The sequence below is a fragment of the Ctenopharyngodon idella genome, chromosome 5, assembly GCF_019924925.1.
Source record: "Ctenopharyngodon idella isolate HZGC_01 chromosome 5, HZGC01, whole genome shotgun sequence".
In the NCBI taxonomy this organism is placed as follows: domain Eukaryota; kingdom Metazoa; phylum Chordata; class Actinopteri; order Cypriniformes; family Xenocyprididae; genus Ctenopharyngodon; species Ctenopharyngodon idella.
Window position 1 is genome coordinate 21,114,009 of NC_067224.1, and position 20,021 is coordinate 21,134,029.

Genomic DNA, 20,021 nt, shown 5'->3' on the forward strand with positions numbered 1-20,021 from the left:
ATTATTAGGAGGGGTTGTTTTATTTCTGAATTCTTTGAAATGATAAAAAAACATGAATGTTACTAAATGATTATGTTGTATTGGCTGATGATCTGCTTCTTTCTTGTGTCTGCAGAAAACGGTGAACCTTTACCCATTTCAGATCCACAGTATTGCACTCTCTACTTTCGCCTCTCTGATCGGACCATTTGGTGGATTCTTTGCCAGTGGCTTCAAACGAGCTTTTAAGATCAAAGTTAGTTCACATCCAGCAGAAGTCACACATAAACCTTTGAATTTTTGTCTTTACACAGTCTTTACCTACTTTGAGTGACCGTTACACTGTGAGCTTGTGCTTTTTTATTTTGTAGGACTTTGCGGACACCATTCCTGGTCATGGTGGAATAATGGATCGTTTTGACTGTCAGTATCTGATGGCGACGTTCGTTCATGTTTACATAGCAAGTTTTATCAGGTGAGGAAGTCAGGTGATCTCTTAACATATTTGGTGCTTTTGAAAGAATATTACCTTTACAAATCCATAAAACAAATTAAACTGGAAGTATGACAATAAAATAATTGAATTAAACACATTTGAATTAAACACAGGATCCAGAATTAACAGACCAAGTGCCAAATGTGTGTAAACATTGGCTTTAGCCAACAAATAAAATAGATTTATTCATCAGTGGGCTGTTACTTTTATAATTACCTTCAACATAATACATGGGTTTAATCAAGCAATGATAGTCTGATCCTTCCTGATTTAAGTGACACAAGCAATTAAAAATCCTGTGATGAAGCATGTCTGACACTGTTTTGATGATCGTTTTTCTCTTCCCCAGGGGGCCGAACCCCAGTAAGGTCTTACAGCAATTGCTCGTCCTGCAACCAGAACAGCAACTCAGCATCTTCAATACACTGCGCAATCACTTGCGAGAAAGGGGCATGCTGCCCCCTGCTGTGGAGGAAGCCCAATGACGGACAACTCCACCATAGCAGACAAAAACAGTTCATGTCCTGTTGAACTCTGTAACCATTCACCCATGACTGTGATCACACGAGCACACTCCCAACCGACCGCAGGAGCTCCCGTACAATACGAGAGCGTGACGCCTGCTGCAAACCAAACTCTCACTTTTAACCCATTAGAGACTTAACAAATGCAGGAGGAAAATAACCACAAGAGGGTGACATTGTTCTCCTAACCAGATTCACTGTTTGGGAAATCAACATCAGAGGTCTTCCGATCAACAAACATGCAAAACAAAAGATTCAAGCACATGGTAAGTGAATGTATAGCACTACAAGAAAGGCGCTTCAGCAGAGCGACATCATTGTACTGTTTTTGATAGTGACTGTGGCCTGATATGAGCGTATGATTTGCTTTGCGAATGCAATAACTCATGGTGGTGACTTTAGGTTTTCGAGATGCCATCGTTCTCATGGTTAACATTGAAATGTGAGCTTAATTTATAACAGGGGTCCTGAACTCAAAGCATTAGAAAACGGAGTCTAAAACCGAAGCATGTCCGTAAGTCCTACTGTTACTGCTTTTTCCATTCCACATTACTGAGTGTGTTTGTGTGAGCGCTAGAATAACTCACTTGCGTGTGTACATATCATCATATGTATTATTGTACATAGATATGATATACTAGATCAAAAATAGAGAGAGATTAAACATTTATTAAAATAATATATAAGGCTTAACATATTCTATATTATAGTAAGTTATGAAAATGATATGCAAGAAGACCTCGACTTGTCTTATTTTCTTAAATACAGCATGACTAAACTTCTCTATGGGTGAAGAATAATTTGAGCCGGTTGTTTTTGGGGGAGAAACAGCCTTTTAGAGAAGGGGATTTGCTGTTCCCCTATGTGACCATTTGTTTATAAGTTGCACTGTATCTTCACGAGTCGAAAGATTCACTTTGAACTGTTTTCAATTTAGCTTTTAATATCAAAAGGCACTGGTGCTTTGAGCAGATATCCAATATTTGAAAAAATGTAAACGTGTTTAGATTCACAGAAAACTGTTAAATTGTTTATATGCTTTTTATTTTTTTTATTTTGTTTTTACAATATCTTCCCTGCGATATTGTTTTTAGCTGCTCTTGTTTTTTAAAATCCTGAATTTTCGTGTTAATTTGGTGAATTCTTTACCAAACAAATGTGTACCAAAGCACTGTCAATTTTGCTGTGAAAAACAAAACTAAAGAAATATCACACAACTAACATTGTCAAATGCTACAATAATAGCAATAATATCCTGCAACAGATTAATAAACCAATTGAATAAATTAGGTATTTATGGTAATTAAAGACCCTTAAATGAACAAAATTAATAATAAAGTTTACCTTTTTCAGGTTTTCAGTTCTTATTCAGGTTTTAACTTTTTTTCCCATAACCCTAATTGCACATCGGGGACTCAGTATAGTAGTTTTGGACCAGTTGTGTGTATTGTAAAACCTAAAAAAAAAAAAAAAAATAGTGATTGTGACCCCTTACCTTATTCATTCCTGTCTGCAATAGGTTTACATGTTTCTTTCCTTCTCACGTCTGCTGTCCTGTAGACAATTTGCAGTCATGTGAAAATCTTGTTTGTAGAAATTTGAATCCTATCAGACCAAAAAGAGAATGCATCTCCAGGTGGCTATAGCTTATTTTGTGGATGTCACAATTGTATTAGAAATGTAGTTTTTTTTTTTTTTTTTTGAGAGCTGCTGCACAATTTAAGTTATGTTACCCGATATATAATATTGTGCAAGCTTATACTGTTCAGTTTAGAAGAAAATGGGTTTAAAATTACTTATCACGGTTTGTGTTATTCATTGTTTTTAAAAAATGGGAACCATTATTTATGTCTGTTTGATTTTTTTTTTTTTAAATATAAATCTAAGTTTTATTTTAAGTAGATATTTACCAAAAGACAAAGTAACAAATTATGGGCAATACTGGGAAAAAGTAAGAATTATTATTATTATATGTTGTTATTATTAATAATGAAATGCTACACTTGGTGAATAAACTTCACTTTTGACCTACTCTCACTGTGGTCACATTTATTACATGATTTCAGTTTCCACCAAGAGTAAAGTATTTCTGCAAGCAGCAATTGAGAGTTTATTCTCAAAATTACATCTTTGTTTGTTGTTAAACAGTAACATTTTAACTGACAGCTGATTCAAAAAAACAAAAAACCAAAGCAGACTGCTTACAGACTGTTAGTCATCAACAACAACAACAATGAAAATGGCAATTAATATGTTCGACAAGTGCATTTTACATATAACATCTTGCAGTCAGTATGGTAATAACATTTATATAAAATACAAACAAAAAGTAAATCTCAAACACCACAAACAAAAAACAATCAAAACATCTTATAATGGCTTATGCATCTTGATTTTCATGATCTCTACATGCTCCATCCAGATCAGCCTTTAAAGTGCAACATTATTTTGTCTAAGGTGCATCACTGGTTTCATTGTCACATGAAATGAACAGATTTAGAGCATTACAAAACATTGACAGAGCATTCAACTCAACCTAATGCATGACGTTTTGGACGTTTATGCAGCTATATGAAGGATTTCTGCCACCAGAAGCAGCCGAGACCTGAATCACAGCTCCATCAGAATAGGAAGCCACCATTAAACCACAAAACCTAAAAAAAACAACACAATCCTACAGGCTGCAAATCTACTCTCCTCCCAACTCCAGCTCTTTATATGTGATCGTATTTACATCGCAAGAAGCTCAGTACAAAAGTCAAAATAATTAACTAATTAAAAAATGATAGTAATAAAACTATAGTAGTAACTAAAACCAACATAACATATCCTGGTCTTAAAATCTCTGTAGTTCTTTTTGTAGTTCTTACTGTTTGAATTAAGTGAAAACCTCACATTAAAATATGAACATAAAAACAAAGACAATGTTTTAGCATGCTAATAAAAACTGTAAGATGCTTAAAAACCTCTGTGCATTTCTGTAATTAGAAAAAAAAAAAAAAAAATCTCTTCCACATCCTACGACATTGAAGACTCATCATGATGAAGACCAAGCGCTTATCACACTACATCAATCATTTCCATTGTCTATTATGCTAAATGACTGGAGAGATCTGACCGATATGGATGCCTTATACAGCACAAAGCTGTCAGTTGCAGCATTAATTATAAACAATGGCGCTGGAAAGCTAGCCTAACCTTGATCTTAGGTCAAACATCAAGGTGTTTCTTTCTTCGTTCACTGCTAAGTCACTACATCGATAATAGGCAACTGTGAGTCCTCCTCCACTACTGGAACATTGTCCAAATCATTCCTTGCAGAACAGAAGAGCCATCTGAGTAGCGCCAGCGCCACACGGACCAGAAGCCTCAGTAAAAGAAAAGCGAACGGTACACCTATCTCCATCATGTGAAAGATGGACGCGCTGAAGCGGCTCAGGATGCAGGTAAGAAAGAAGGTCCCGAGTGCCACGCAGGGGTAGAGCGAGAGCTTGGCTAGCATAAAGGTGTGCTCTCGACCGCCATAGCGTACGTACGGGTGCAACGTCTCACGCTCTGTGAAAAGCGCCACCACCCATATCGCTAGCTGGAACAGACCGGCGAAGAAGATTATGACGCAGCTGATCTGCACGGCCTCCAGCTCATTGCGGGAGCCTCTGGGAAACTCGTGCGTGAGCTGGTAGGCGAGTGGCAGGCCACCCACGAAGGCTAGGGAGAACGTGTTGAAGAGGCCCATGAGGCGATTGGCCTTTATCACGTGCAGGAAGAGAGAGTGATGAACGAACCAAAGCAGCCCAACTGTGGCGAAGGAACCGAAGTAAGCCAGATACTCTGGGCCGTACTGCTGGAGCGCAGTAACAAGGCTGTTGTTGAACTCCTTTTTCACCATAGACGGATCAGGCACGTTGTCTTCACTGTGTAAGAAAACAGTTTATTAAGCTCTCAAATCTACTTTTGACATTAACAAAGCTTATGTTTAAAATCATGTGTCAAAGAGCAGCACAGTGCAACTTCATTTGATGCTGTCACACAACTAGTAGACTGTCCAATGGAGCAATGACAAAATCAGTGCTGCTGACTACATAGTAAACTGTCTTATTTCCTTTGGAGGATAGTAAATACAAACCAAATGTCTAAGATGAGCAGCGTAGCTACGATTGCGTACACCCCATCGCTGAACGCCTCCACTCGCTCTTTACTCAAAGGTTCATTGGGCTGATAGGTGTAGAAGAGCACTGAATCTGGACTGTCTTCCACCTGACCTGAGTTTATTGAGAAAGTGAAATAATGCAGATTACAAATTACATTACTGTTCAAAGGTTTGGGATCAGAGAGATGTTTTTAAAAGAAATTAATAATTTTATTTAGAATGCATTATATTGACCAAAAGTTACAGTAGACATTTATAATGTTACAAAAGATTTCTATTGCACATTTCTGTATATCAAAGAATCCTTAAAGTATATTAAACATAAATATTAAGTAGCACAGCTGTTTTTAAGACTAATGATAATAATAATAAGAAATGCCTCTTGAGCAGCAAATCAGCAAATTAGAATGATTTCTGAAGGATCATGTGACACTGAAGACTGGAGTAATGTTGCTGAAAATTCAGCTTTAACATCACAGGCAAGAGTTACATCTTAAAATGTGTAAATATAGAAAAAAGGTATTTTAAATTGTAATAATATTTCACAATACTACCGTTTTTACTGTATTTTTCAAATGAATGCAGCCTTTACTTCTTTCAAAAAAACAAAAAACAAACACTGAATCGCCCCCAAACGTTTGAACAGTAGTATGTACGAAAACAATGACAAAACACTTATCCCATGTAAGTATGAGAGAGTGAAGTGTTGTGACATGTTGCTCTCACCACCGATGGCTTTATTCCGGATCCATTTTAAACACCCAGAGATGTAGGGCAGGAATATGACAATAGCCAAAATGACGTAGGACTACCAAGGGAAAAATATATAAATAAAAATAATTAAACAGTCTATTTATAAATTGATATAAGGTTAAAAAAAAAAAAAAAGTAACACATTTTTATATACATATATATATACACATTATATATATATATCTTTGATGCAAAGCTGAATTTTTATCAGCCATTACTCTTCAGTCTTCAGTGTCACATGATCCTTCAGAAATCATTTTAATATGCTGATTTGATACTCAGTTATTATCAATGTTGAAAACAGTTGTGCTGCTTAATATTTTTTTGGAACCTGTGATACTTTTTTCAGGATTCAATGATGAATAAAAAGTTTATTCATATTAGGAATATTTTCTAACAATGTAAGTCTTTACTAAAACATCCTTGCTGAATAAAAGTATTAATTTCTTTCAAAGAAAGAAAGAAAAAGAAAAAAAAAACTACTGACCCAAAACTTTTGAACGGTAGTTCATATTGTTACAAGAGATTTCTATTTTAAATAATAAATACTGTTCTTTTTTAACTTTTTAATTCATCAAAGAATCCTGACAAATGTATCACACGTTATAAAAAAAAAAATATTAAGCAGCACAAATGTTTCCAACATTGATGATAAATCAGCATATTAGAATGATTTCTGAATGATCATGTGACACTGAAGACTGGAGTAATGATGCTGAAAATTCAGCTTTGCATCACAGAAATAAATTATATTTTGAAGTATATTAAAATAGAAACCATTATTTTAAATAATATTTCACAATATTAATTTGTTATTAATTAGTTTTTTTCTGTATTTTTTATCAAATAAATGCAGGCTTGGTGAGCATAAGAGACACATTAAAATATATATATATATATATATGTTTATTTATTATAAGTAAAATGTATTTGTTATCTCTAAAAAGACTTGCTGCCTTAGATCGTACTAATATACAGTTTAGGGTAAATTCACGTACCAATTGGAAGAAGATGACTGAAAAAATGCTGGCAAACAGGCACATGATAGGAACCTTCACGATGACTTTGAGGATGTGCTGCTTGTAATAAGCCTGATTCTCAGACATTTGGATCTGGTCATTGAGGAGGAAAGGACGGCTGAATCCATACAAGACAATCAAGCACTATGGACACACACACAAAAACATCATGGAGATGGCGTTATCTCAAAGCATCTTATGCTGGTTATGTTGTTCAGCACATGCAAACATTCTTACCTGAATTAAACCGATCACCATGACACAAGCACAGAAGAGGAGGATGCCAAGAATATAATTAGGGAATGTTGCCATGAGAGAGAACTATGAGAAGATAATGAATAAAGTAAACATTAAAAACAATAATGAACAGGCAGAGAGATCACTTTATTTCCCTTAAAAACATAGAAGAAGGCAAAACAGAAGTTCAACATCGTCTAATTGTGCTGAACTAAGCAATCTTTCAAACATGAGTGTAATGACTCACTGTGTATGGTAGAAAGGTTATAAGCATCATACATGCCTGAAATAGAATAGAAATGAGATGTTGAAAAGTCATTACACACTTTAAAAATGAATATTCAGTTACTTTACATTCATTATTCTCGTAAAGTTTAGGCAATGCTTTTGTTGGTGTTCTCACCAAGTTAAGCAGTGCAAGATTGTCATCAATGCGTTCAATGACTTGAAACAACCTGAAGACAAATACTTAAATGAGTTTTCTATGCAAATGAATAAAAGGAGCAGTTATATGAAGTTATTACTTGACAGACTGTAACGCTTGAATGTTCTCACCGGATATGTGCAGCCCAAGCAACAGTGACAATCAAAAAAGTCATCAAGTAGACAGCAACCTTGGTGGTGAGCAAAGCTTGAATACTCTGTTTCAGTTCCTGATTACAGAAAGATCATATCAGTTAGAAGATAAACATACAACAAAATGTTTTTCATTTGTATTTTGTCTTAAAGGAACGGTTCACCCTAAAATGATTTATACGCCCTCATGTTGATCTAAACCCATATGACTTTCTTACCTCTCTGGAGCACATATGTACAAGACACATTTTTATTTTTTGATGTTCCACAAAAGAAAGAAAGTCATTTTAGATCAACATGAGGGTTTGTGAATGATTACTGTATTTTCATTTTGGGGTTAACTGTCACTGTAAGGCTATATTATGACATGTAGTTTTACCTCATTATCCTGAAATTTTGTATGTGCAACAGGCAGTATCTGTGAACACAAAAATTCATGACACGTTTAGGACGTTCTCATAAACCAAGGGATTTTAAAGGGATCCCAGAGAACAGGTGATTTATGGAAAATGACAGCGGTTTGTCATTAACGATCTGTCATCTATCAGTTTAAATGTGCAATCGAGACAGCAAATTCAAGTCCCACCCTTTCTGTCTAAAGGCTCACTGTGAGGTTTTCCTCACCATTACAGTGGCGATGATAGAGATGAGCGCATCACTGTAGGCGAGCAGGCGGTGTGAGGACTGCGTGCTGCTGTGTCCGTCCCTCTCCGACGACGAGACGCTTTCCAGAAAGGAATGGGAGTGATTCCTCGGCGTCCGTCTCTTCTCCATCTCCTCGTCATCGTGGTGCTCGATTATTTCGCTTCCATCATTTTCTCCCATGACCGCGGCGGTGTGTGGTGTCACTGGACGGTGCAGGCATGAAGCCACAGTAGTTCTGTTTGCAAACACCGATGATTCACTATCAGCTGACCGGAAGTTGTCTGTTTCGTGAACGAATCGTTTATTTGATTCGGATCTTTTTAATGAAGTAATTGAACCGGTTCACAAATCCGGACTGAACAATTCGTTGATGTGTAGGACTCAGACGGACTGAGTGGTATTTTTTAATGATCAGAAAATCGATGTTTTTGAAGTGAACCTAGGATTTTACTGAAAGGGCGAAATGTAGGTTAGGTTATGTTCGCTTAGGTTACTTTAATAGCCAATTAATAGAAATGTCAGTATTGTTTAATGTAAATATTATATAATTATGTTTAGTTTCTAAATATATGTATAAAGCATAATATAAATGTATGCTTTTATTAACTAAATAGGGCGTGAAACAAACTGAACTTGAAATTGACGTAAAAGCACTGATCTATTTACGTAAATCAGTGCGTAAAAGCACCACTGAATCATTTTTGAACCGGTTCTTTTATTCGGACCTCGCATCACTAAAATGAATGGTGAATGAATCAAATAAAGAACTGCTTCCCGGGAAAAGTGTCGACTTCAATCCAGTTCAATTTCGCACAGTTATTTACTTTATATTAACCCATGATGTTTTTTAATTCATTACATCTTACACAAATAAGTAAAATTTATATAAAGGGAATATTAATATTAATGTAAAGTAAGTGACGCAAAATAGACGCACCCTTCTATGCGCATGTGCATTTCCTTACATTAAAGGCGAAGCGATCTTATTTGTATATCAAAGTACTATTTCTTTTTACAGTTTTTTTCTTTAATTTTCAAACAAAATGGCTTACCACTCAATGTGAATAAGCATGTAAAAAAATAATGTTACTATGTCAGATATGGTCAAAAATAGCATTAAATTTTAAGAATAAATTGAGGAAAGGCTATGGTTTCAAATGGATTTTAGCGCGTTTAATCGTCCTAGAATAGATGGTTTAATGGCTTGTTTTCACCATTGTTTTATGGTTTTACCTACAGTAGATAAAACTTCCAAATGAAATAAAATTGCAAAGTACCACTAGAGGGAGACAAAACTTTGTTTACTTTGATGGCAAAAAGGACTAACCTGACCGCCCTAGCCAGACCTTATAGACACCAAATCACAACAGCTAAATCACTGTGTTTGCAGTTTTTATAGCCAGTTTTATGTTTTTACCAATTCTTCATTACAATGGAGGCATCAGAATTTGCCTGCACTACTTGCATAGTAATTCTGCACTTTAAAGATTAATTTGACAATGTATGTTTTTGCATTGCCACAGTGTCACAGTAAGAATTCAGTGAAATCCAAATCACGAGGCACATCAAGGTAGGACTACATGGCATGCTCTTGTAACCCTGCTTATTTGAAAGATAGAAAAAAACAGAATAAGACAAGGGAGAAACAGTCTGTTTTATGATCCGTTTTATTCCCCGCAAATCAGCACAATCCCAAACAAAATATTGGGAGGCAGCAAGGGCTTCTTTTGTTTTTAATGGAATTTCAATCAAAGTGGCCAATTACAGAATGGAACAGTAACCTAGCAACTAGCAGTCAGTCATTCTCATTATCAAATAACTGTACAACCAAATATCACATTATACATGCTCATGCACACATGCACAAAGCATTTGTGTGAGAGAACACAAATTATTTTTTAACATTTTACATAAATAGGCCATAAGTCAATAAACCATTACAAAGAGGTAGAGTCTGAATAAATCATCTATTAATAATAAATTTGTTCTACTGAAAACCAATCAATTCCTGAACATATTCCAAAATTATAAGCGTGACCAAAGCGATATTTCCACAAAGACATCCATCCATCTGTCTGACTGTTGTAGTGTCTAATCTTCATCTCTATTCAAAATAAAGCTAATCAATTTAACCTGCATTGTAATTCTCTGTCGGCAGCTTATCCATCTGTTCCTCTAAGTAATTTGCCACCACTCAACAACAAGCTTATAATTTTTTACAAACATTATATATATTTATTTATTTTTAATTATTATGCATATATTCTGTCCCAAAATTAAATACAAAGCCTTTTCTAAGGAGACATCTGTTTACACCATTCATTTAAGTATAATGTTTATTCAGTACAAATTAAAGACCTTTCCAAAATCATTAAATGTTTCAATGCCTTTCTGTTGTTCTGCTTTTTGTTATTTAAGTAACTTATATATCTGACAGAGAATGAGGCATTTTTGCCATCTTAAAGAATGTACTTTTACATAAAATTCCAGTAGGCTTTTTTTCAGAGTTAAACATTGGGTTCAACTGCACTATATTGCCAAAAGTTTTGGGACGCCTGCCTTTACGTGCACATGAACTTTAATGACATCCCATTCTTAATCTGTAGGGTTTAATATGGAGTTGGCCCACCCTTTGCAGCTATTACAGCTTCAACTCTTCTGGGAAGGCTTTCCACAAGGTTTAGGAGTGTGTTTACGGGAATTTTTGACCATTCTTCTAGAAGCGCATTTGTGAGGTCAGGCAGTGATGTTGGCGAGAAGGCCTGGCTCGCAGTCTCTGCTCTAATTCATCCCAAAGGTGTTCTATCGGGTTGAGGTCAGGACTCTGTGCAGGCCAGTCAATCCCCCCTCCACCAAACTTTACACTTGGCACAATGCAGTCAGGCAAGTACCGTTCTCCTGGCAACCACCAAACCCAGACTCGTCCATCGGATTGCCAGACAGAGAAGCGTGATTGGTCACTCCAGAGAACACGTCTCCACTGCTCTAGAGTCCAGTGGCGCCGTGCTTTACACCACTGCATCCAACGCTTTGCATTGCACTTGGTGATGTAAGGCTTGGATGCAGCTGCTCGGCCATGGAAACCCATTCCACGAAGCTCTCTACGCACTGTTCTTGAGCTAATCTGAAGGCCACACGAAGTTTGGAGGTCTGTAGCTATTGACTCTGCAGAAAGTTGGCGACTTCTGCGCACTGTGCGCCTCAGCATGCGCTGACCCCGCTCTGTGATTTTACGAGGCCTACCACTCCGTGGCTGAGTTGCTGTTGTTCTCAATTGCTTACACTTTGTTATGAAACCACTGACAGTTGACCGTGGAATATTTAGTAGTGAGAAAATTTCACGAATGGACTTATTGCACAGGTGGCAACCTATCACGGTACCACGCTTGAATTCACTGAGCTCCTGAGAGCGACCCATTCTTTCACAAATGTTTGTAGAAGCAGCCTGTATGCCTAGGTGCTTGATTTTATACACCTGTGGACATGGAAGTGATTGAAACAGCTGAATTCAATGATTTGGAGGGGTGTCCCAATACTTTTGGCAATATAGTGTATGTAACTGTTAAACTGTTGTTCACATAGCTCCTTAACCTTTATTGCCATATTTAGCATCCCATTACATTGTGATGGCATGTTGTTTTTGTGCTATAACTCAACTGTGCAGCGTTACAACAGCACAACGCTATAATATCACTGAACATTGACATATTGTGGCATATGTTACAAAACTGCTTTCTGCAGTTGTGTACGGCAGTCAGTAAAAGTAGTCAAACTGTGAAGCACAATGTTGGAAACCTTATAGTGCATGTAAGACCTCAGCAATTCTTTACAACAGTGCAGGAGATGCATTGTTGTTTCTTTTCAAAATGGATTGTGAAGTGGATATGAGTTCTGTTCTGTTTGAGAGAATGATCAAGTGCAGATTAAAAACAACCTGACAGATGATAGGACAAATCTAAGACAGCTCAGAATGACATATAGCAAATTTATGAATGACAACCTTGATTGAAACAGATTTATTATTGCTATCTTTCCTTGTTGACGCCAAGGCCTCCTACTGTCCACAACAGTTTAAAGGCCCCAAAACCTCTCCAATTTGGTTTTCTTTTTTTTCTTGTGTGATTTAGTAGATAAGGATGGCAGATAAGGATATTTAACAATATTTTTACTTAGAATTTTTACCCAATACAATTTTTAGAGCTTTGCATATCTAGAAAAATTTAAGGGTTAAGTTAAGGGGGTTAAATAAATTAAGAAATATGTTGATTTTGATATTTTTAATGCTTGTTTTGTCTTATTTTAAGTTATTATGAGGCTCCCTAGTGGGCCTCAGCCCTTTGGTTGAGCACCAAAGTTTTTTTTATCTTGATACGTGAATTTGATTTTTATGTGATTCAGTGCAAAATTCAGTGCTAGTTGATATCCTGATCATTTTTTTTTTCTAAGCACATTTTACAAATTCCAAACCACAATCTTAATTCATCATTCATAAGTGATACATAAATGTTAAAGAGGGCTGGGAGTGAAAAATGCCCTGTATTCAGATGTGCATAATTACTATTAAGCAGGTTTTCTTTTACAGGTAAAATAGGCCAAAAATAAAAAAGATTTAACACACTGAAAAATTAACAATTATTAAATACCCACGAGAAGGCTGCAATACTATGCAATGAGCAAAATTAAGGTGTGACCATTGGACAAGAAATGCTCAATGGGGCAGCAGTGTCACAAAAAACAGGTTGAGAAGAAAATATTTTAACTGCAAAAGACTTTTAAGAATTAAGGTGAAGAATTAGAGGTGAAACCATTAGGAACCCTTTAGTCTCTAATGTGCCACCATTTTCATTATTGCATCCGTCTCATGGGCATTTAATAATTTTTGACTTTTCAGTGTTTTTGGCCCATTTTACCTGTAAAAGAAAACCTGCTTAACCTATTAGCGTTCCACTGTACCGCCCGTGGTACACATACCTTTCAAAAGAGACCAAAACCATGCATATACTCCAAATGGTTCAAGAACAGCAAGGGGTTAATAATTATGCACCTCAGAATATAAGGCTTTTTTCACTTCCAGCACTGGTTAACAATATATCACTTATAAATGATTACATACAAAATTAATAGTAGTTAAGATTGATGTGGTTTGGGATTGATAAAATGTGTTTGGAAAAATAATTTGATCAGAATATCAATTTACCTTATAATTATGAACACACTGTAAAGTATTAAGTGGTGCTTTTGGTATGGTTTGTGTGAATGCCTTGGTTTCTGTATCAACAGCAGCTGAAGAACAGAGCTGAGCCAAAATAGTCCCTCTGTCTCCTTCTGGAAGTACAGGTCAGCAGTTTTCATCCCTCCAGGATAACAACATGATGAGGTGTCATACACATCCGTGGGGTCTGAAACACAGGGACCGGATGCAAGGAAGATGCTGAGCTCTGTAGTAGGTCTGTATTCATTCATTTATTTGTGAATTTTCACTGCATTTGTTATTTAAGCCTGATCTTCTCAATGTCCCAGCCAGTAAAGAGTGTTGTTATTGTTAACTAAAACTATTAAAAAGGTGTTCGTTATTTGAAATAATGCTGTATTCTATTTAATATAAATGTTAAATAGAAAGTTGAAGTACTAAAAATACTAAAACTGTAATACAATACAATAATGGCACAATACTATAAGCACATAACAAAATTACTCAAATTAAAATGAAATCTGAAAATGTAAAAATAAAAGCAATTCAAAATATTATATTACCAGTTTGAATAAGTAAGTTTGCATATAACACTTACCAATACGTTTTCATATTTCAGCTGGATAAAAGCTATTCAAAATATTATATTACCTGTTTGCACATAAGTAAGTTTGCATATGACACTTATCAAATCCAATCCAGCTGAAATGAGTCACTCAGACTCGTCTGGAACGCACCACAAAACAATACCATTTCAAAAAAAATATATACTGTATACTTAAAAACGCTACTAATAACATTTATAGACTAGGTCATTAAAAAATAATGAGTGTTGTCAATGACAGTCTAAATTATTCTATTGATTTGGCATAGCCTATTAATCATCGTAAGAAAAAAGCCTACAAAACAAATTGAGACAAAGTAACAGCCGGTGCACTGATTACAGGGACTGTGTCTGTCTCTTGTCTATGTTAACTAATGCCAGCCCAACTTGTCTACCTGTCAAAACAGGAGTTAAAAACTATTTTTGTACATTCAACTAGAACCCGCAACCAGACATGTGTTCATATGTCACCAGCATATCAACGTACATCCCACATGTGTTTTTTTTCTAATAATAATCCCTGTTACATAATATTAAAGAGCATCCAGTGAGTGTTTTTGATTTCCTGAGAGATTAAAAAATCATTGTAATAACTTAGATTCATCTTCAATGAGAGTGACAGATTACAACAACATAATCCCTCCCTGATGACCCGAGGTCAGGCCTGCACTTCAACACACTAAGTTCAGGTTAGTTCATTTCACTATCACAACACTTGTGGAGGTTTACAGGATTAACATTGTATCCAGACCACAAGATGTAGAGCAAAATTGGACCGTTGCTTTAAAAAGTCAAAGTTTCCTCATTTGTTTTCTAATCCATCTCAACTAAGGTCTGAGGGAAGAATATAGTCATTTTATCCTTATAAACTGTTTTGAATGTGTCACTGGATCATTTGATCTCATGAAAGTGGACGGCCCTGTACAGTATCTTTCTCTCTGGTTTTTGAGAAAAGAAAATGTGCAGTAATCACGTGACCACATCAGACTGACCATCAAATGGAAGAAAACTTCTCGCTGTCCGCCATCAAATCTCATCCTGCTTTTCTGAGCCAGAGATGGGACAGAAGTAGGTCAGCATCACATCTACCTCCTCTCCTGTTAATCTGTAATTCGTAGAGTGGCTCTTAATTGCTCTTCAATCTTTACACGTCATGCAGGAGCAGCTGCAGAGGGAGGGGCTGCGGCGATGCTCTTTAAGGAGCACAGGCTGCATTAGCAGGCTAGGCAAATCCCTTTCTGTCTAAGTGAGCAGCAGAGATGGATTAGATCTGATCAGAGAGAGGCCAGCAGTGCAGAAACAGAATTAGAAAAGCTCAAGCCATAACAGAGGACCACAGTGCTGGAGAGGTAGCATCGCCATCTGACATATGACTAGGGGAATGTTAGGTTATTGATTTCAGTAATATTTTGTATTTGTCTGAGTAGATTGTGGAGTGACATTAGATATAGCAATCGCATAGACCTGTTAAGTAGAATCTACAAAATATTAACTTGGTTAACAACAAAAACAAAAACAACATAATTTAGTATGATTTATAAGCTGTTTTTTCTCATGGTAACCAAAAAATGCCCCCACAAAATAAAAAATGTCTGGTATTACTATTCTTGTGGGGAAATTTGGGCCCCACAATGTAGGGTTTATCAGGGTTATGCATACACGCATGTTTGTTTTGGTCTTTATTCTAGACTTGCTATAGACTTCTGTTGTTTTTATGCTGACATAATGGTATTTTCTATCCCCTAACCATACCCCAAAACCAAAAAGCATCATTGAGTATATTTTTATTAATTCATTTCCCTCATGGGGACCGTGGGCCGGTCCCCAGAATTTAGGTGATCTCAGGTTTTATTATCCTTGTGAGGCCATTTGGTCCACACAATGGAGGCTACATCTGTACACACTCATACATGTGTCGTCAGAATTATTGGCACCGTTGGTAAATATGATCAAAGGCGGCTGTGAAAATAAATCTGTATTGTTTATCCTTTTGATCTTTCATGCAAAAAATGAGCAAAAATCTAACCTGGTGCAGATTTATTTTCACAGGCTTCTTTGTTCATATTTACCAAGGGTGCCAATAATTCTCTCCACGACTGTATGTGTGTAGTACACTCTACTAATATTCACAAATCCAGTTTGGAGTTGTTAAGAGTTTTATTTATTTATTTATTAAAATAAGTCTCTTATGCTTATCGCTACTGGGAATGTTTAACTCAAAACTGAGAGGAATATACTGGGAATGTTTAACTCAAAACTGAGAGGAATACACAGGTCACACAACACAGCAACGTAAAACAATGATGTAATGGTATTAACATGCGTTAAAGCCCTTAATAATATGAAGAGTCCTGGGGAGTGAACACACACACATATGTTTGTTTCACTATATTAGTGAGGACCATTAAAAATGTCATAATATTTCACACGCACGCAGCACAGGTAAGAATTCAGGTTAGGCTTGTGAACAGGATAACGCTGGAGAGCAGGTAGCTCTAAGTATCATATGGGGTTGCTGGAGTACAGGTAAGTAATTTAGAAGATCACTGGAGATAAGGTTAGCATTTAACAAAGATGAATACGTTTTCCACATTGGAGACCAGACTTCAAACGAGCTCTGTTATCAGCCCCACAGTTGAAAATGAAACCATGTCCGTACCGGCTGGGCCAGATCAGCACGGAATGGACCAGTTAAGCAATGAGAACAGTTTGGCCCGATGGTGGAAAAGCAGCTGAAGACTGAGGAGTATGAGGGACTTATAAAGGAAGGCTGATTGGCGTGATAATGGGCTGCAGGTGAAAGTGAGCGCTCTGTGTGTGTCTGTGTGTGTCTGTGTGTGTGTGAGGAAGGAGAGCCTGGTTCTGTATGTCCGTGACAATGCTCAAGGCTGCATTTATATGATCAATTTAACTGTTTTCTATTTTAATATATTTTAAACTGTAATTTATTCCTGTGATGGCAAAGCTGAATTTTCAGCATCATTAGTCCAGTCGTCACAGTCACATGCATTCTAATGCGCTGATTTTCTCAAGAAACATTGAAACATTTTTCTTATTATTAGTTCAGGATTTGATTCTGGATTATTTGATGAATAGAATAAATGCTGTTAAAAAAAGATAGATCTTTTGTAACATTATAAAAGTCTTTACCATCTCTTTTGATCAATTTTATGTGTCCTTTCTGAATAAAAGTATTAATTTCATTTAAAACAACAGATATCACTTGACTTATAATTGTACACACCCATCTGTGGGAGACTTCATTTTGATAGATTTAATTAGTCGTGGTGAATTTTAAAAACCTTTAATCTAATACAATCAGTGGGATATTCTGTGGTTATAAGTTTCTCACTATTTTTCTTATCACTTTCCTCTGTGCAGCCTGTCAGTGGCATGAAGGCTCTGGTAGCAGAACCAGTAATAATTTCTGAACTGGGATACCACTGTCTCCAGAGGGTCCCACCGAGTCCTCAAAGCTCTGCTCAGAACGGTTCCAAATAACAGCCATGTAATCACCTGCGACCTGACCGGACTAGCAGAGCTCTTTCTATTTCCCCAGTTGTTTGAAGCTGTCAAGGCCTGGAGCTTTTAGAGCTTTTAGATGAGTGTGAGAAAAGGAGGGATAATCATTCTCTCCAGGGCTAGTGTACTTGAAATTCTGACTGTTGAGGAGCTGGTGGCAAATAGGAGCGCTGTCTGGAATGGGCCAGTAATTCATCATTAATCTGACTCAATCAAAAATGGAATGATGTGTGTAGTTTCTGACTGACTGTTTCACCACTATCCATGATAATGATCAGAAAACTTTGTCAGTATCTATTCTCAAGCATTTTAATACAATAATATTGAAAGGGGGTGTATCCTTCTAGGGAGATTCTCCATGCCATTGCTCTCTTGTTGTTTAAAGGCACAATTCTTTGTAAATATTTTCAATATTTTCTATATTTTAATAATATTTTCTTTGTTCAATGATAATATAAAGGCCAGTTAATTTACGTAGCACAAAATGTATTTAAAATATATTGCATAATATTTTTTTCTTACATTAATAAATGGGTCTGTTTACATGAAAAAGATCTGCCTTAATGTAAGCATGTCCCTTGCTAGGGTATTATTATATTTGGGGGTCCCTGCCATAAAAACGTTTAAAACCTAACTATAAACTATAAAAATTTCACAGTTTGGAGAGGTGTTTTCCTCTATTATGACCAATTGTTTGCATACTTATATCCCTGATTTCCTCCGCGGCATATCTTTGACATTATTCATTAATGCAGTGGAAGTATCCTTGCAGATGATGTGGGCTGCGAGTCTCTGAATTATTGAAATAAATTAAGATGCAGCACAGATGTGAAGTGTGCCGTATGTGTGTTTATCTTAGTGTGTGGACCAGGATGTGGGTATTTGGCTACATTAATATTAATAATGTTTTTCCCCTTCTTTCTCACACACACACCCTGCATTTCAGCTCACACATGCCTTATCGGTATGAAAGTGAAGATAAAAAAGCGTAGCTGCCAAAATTCATAGATAAAAAAGATCAAAGCCAAAAATACACATCACAGCTGACAGTGAACACTAAACTTCAGAAAAGCTCAAAGACGCTCTGCCCAGAGACTTCATTTGCCCCTTACATTCAGTCATATTTGTGTAACAGCTACAAGCTTGTCTTCACTTATTGCCTGAGTATGTGCCATCAGCATCCCTATAGTGGTGAATAGAGAACGAGAATTAAAGAGAGAGCAGTGTAAATTAAAGCTCATTTGCTAATGGTCCTATCCTCACCCTGAGAGCAGCTGGGGGCGGTAAATCAGGTGCTGCTGCACTGCAGCGTCATTGCTGCAGTCACCACTGCTTTATGGGCCTATCCGAATGCCAGTTTGGCACACGGCATATCCGCAACTGTGAGATAGAAAAAGAAAAGAACTGCCGTTGTAAGTGCCGGGCACTTTGCAGCATCATTAAGCATCTCAGCAGGATGTGAGGGATGAGAGAGAGAAAGCCGGAAAGAGAAGGATGCCTGAGTTCATCTCTACAATCTCCCACATGACAAGTTTTTACTGTCACATGCAGATGCAGGCCTTCAAAATTTCCTTTCATCTTTTTTTAACCCTCTTGAACTCATCTACCAAGAGATTTTATAGCAGGGGGTCAGTCTGTGTGCTGTGAGACATGATATCCTGCACCCTACAGCTGTGAGACCATATGGAGCATCTTCAGGGCACAACATGGAATCTGTCTAAAAGCCCTTTATTAAAATCACTGCCTTCTTATCAACTGCTAGGTGTAAAGAGTACCTGAAAACCATACTTGAGTAAAAGTACAGATACCTTACAGTGAAAATGACTCTATTTCAAGTTACAAGTCACCAATTCCAATACAACAGTACTGAAGTATTTTACTCTTACTGAATGTAAGCTCAAAGACGCTCTAGTGCTCAAACACCTAAGAGACATGCCAGTGAAAAACAAGGAACAGTTGATTTGTGAGGAGAACATTTAAAATAATGCAATAAATCAAGGTGGACACAGCCTTTTAAACGTCTACAAACGCTTAAGTGCTCAAAAAGGGCATAAGTAAACCAATATAATGGATAAATAAAATGTTACGTAAAATTAAATAGTCAAACCCTACTTGCATTGGACACTGGTTTTGGCCTCATCACGTCTCATATCTGAAACACCTGGGATTTCTTTGTTCTGTTGAACACAAAGGAAGATATTTTGAAGAAAGTTTGTAACCAGGCCGCTTTGGGGCACCATTGACTTCCATAGTAGGAAAAATAAATACTATGGAAGTCAATGGTGCCCAAGAACTGTTCAGTTTCCCACATTCTTCAAAATATCT

The 20,021-nt window shown here is 36.6% G+C and overlaps 2 protein-coding genes and 1 long non-coding RNA gene across 3 annotated transcripts in view; 2 read left to right on the plus strand and 1 right to left on the minus strand.

Annotated features, from left to right (window-relative positions):
- cds1 (CDP-diacylglycerol synthase (phosphatidate cytidylyltransferase) 1) overlaps nucleotides 1–3,031 on the plus strand; it is a 23,706-nt gene extending 20,675 nt beyond the window's left edge. Inside the window, exons 11-13 of the mRNA XM_051894106.1 lie at nucleotides 116–235; nucleotides 351–454; nucleotides 825–3,031. Of these exons, the coding sequence (XP_051750066.1) occupies nucleotides 116–235; nucleotides 351–454; nucleotides 825–960 (360 nt within the window). The 3' untranslated portion in view covers nucleotides 961–3,031. The remainder of the gene's footprint in view (nucleotides 1–115; nucleotides 236–350; nucleotides 455–824) is intronic.
- On the minus strand, nucleotides 2,859–8,659 carry tmem175 (transmembrane protein 175). The gene is made up of 10 exons (XM_051894105.1): nucleotides 8,359–8,659; nucleotides 8,114–8,152; nucleotides 7,714–7,811; nucleotides 7,562–7,613; nucleotides 7,406–7,441; nucleotides 7,159–7,242; nucleotides 6,901–7,065; nucleotides 5,876–5,957; nucleotides 5,126–5,261; nucleotides 2,859–4,913 (listed from the first exon to the last, which is right to left on the minus strand). Exons 1-10 carry the CDS (start codon nucleotides 8,557–8,559, stop codon nucleotides 4,244–4,246), a joined length of 1,563 nt encoding a protein of 520 aa, XP_051750065.1. The 5' UTR covers nucleotides 8,560–8,659; the 3' UTR covers nucleotides 2,859–4,243.
- A 4,854-nt stretch (nucleotides 8,660–13,513) lies between these two features.
- Nucleotides 13,514–19,629, plus strand: LOC127512928 (uncharacterized). Its single transcript, XR_007930283.1, has 3 exons — nucleotides 13,514–13,826; nucleotides 14,773–16,970; nucleotides 17,556–19,629. It is a non-coding gene; the product is annotated as an uncharacterized LOC127512928 (long non-coding RNA).
- Nucleotides 19,630–20,021: the final 392 nt, after the last annotated feature.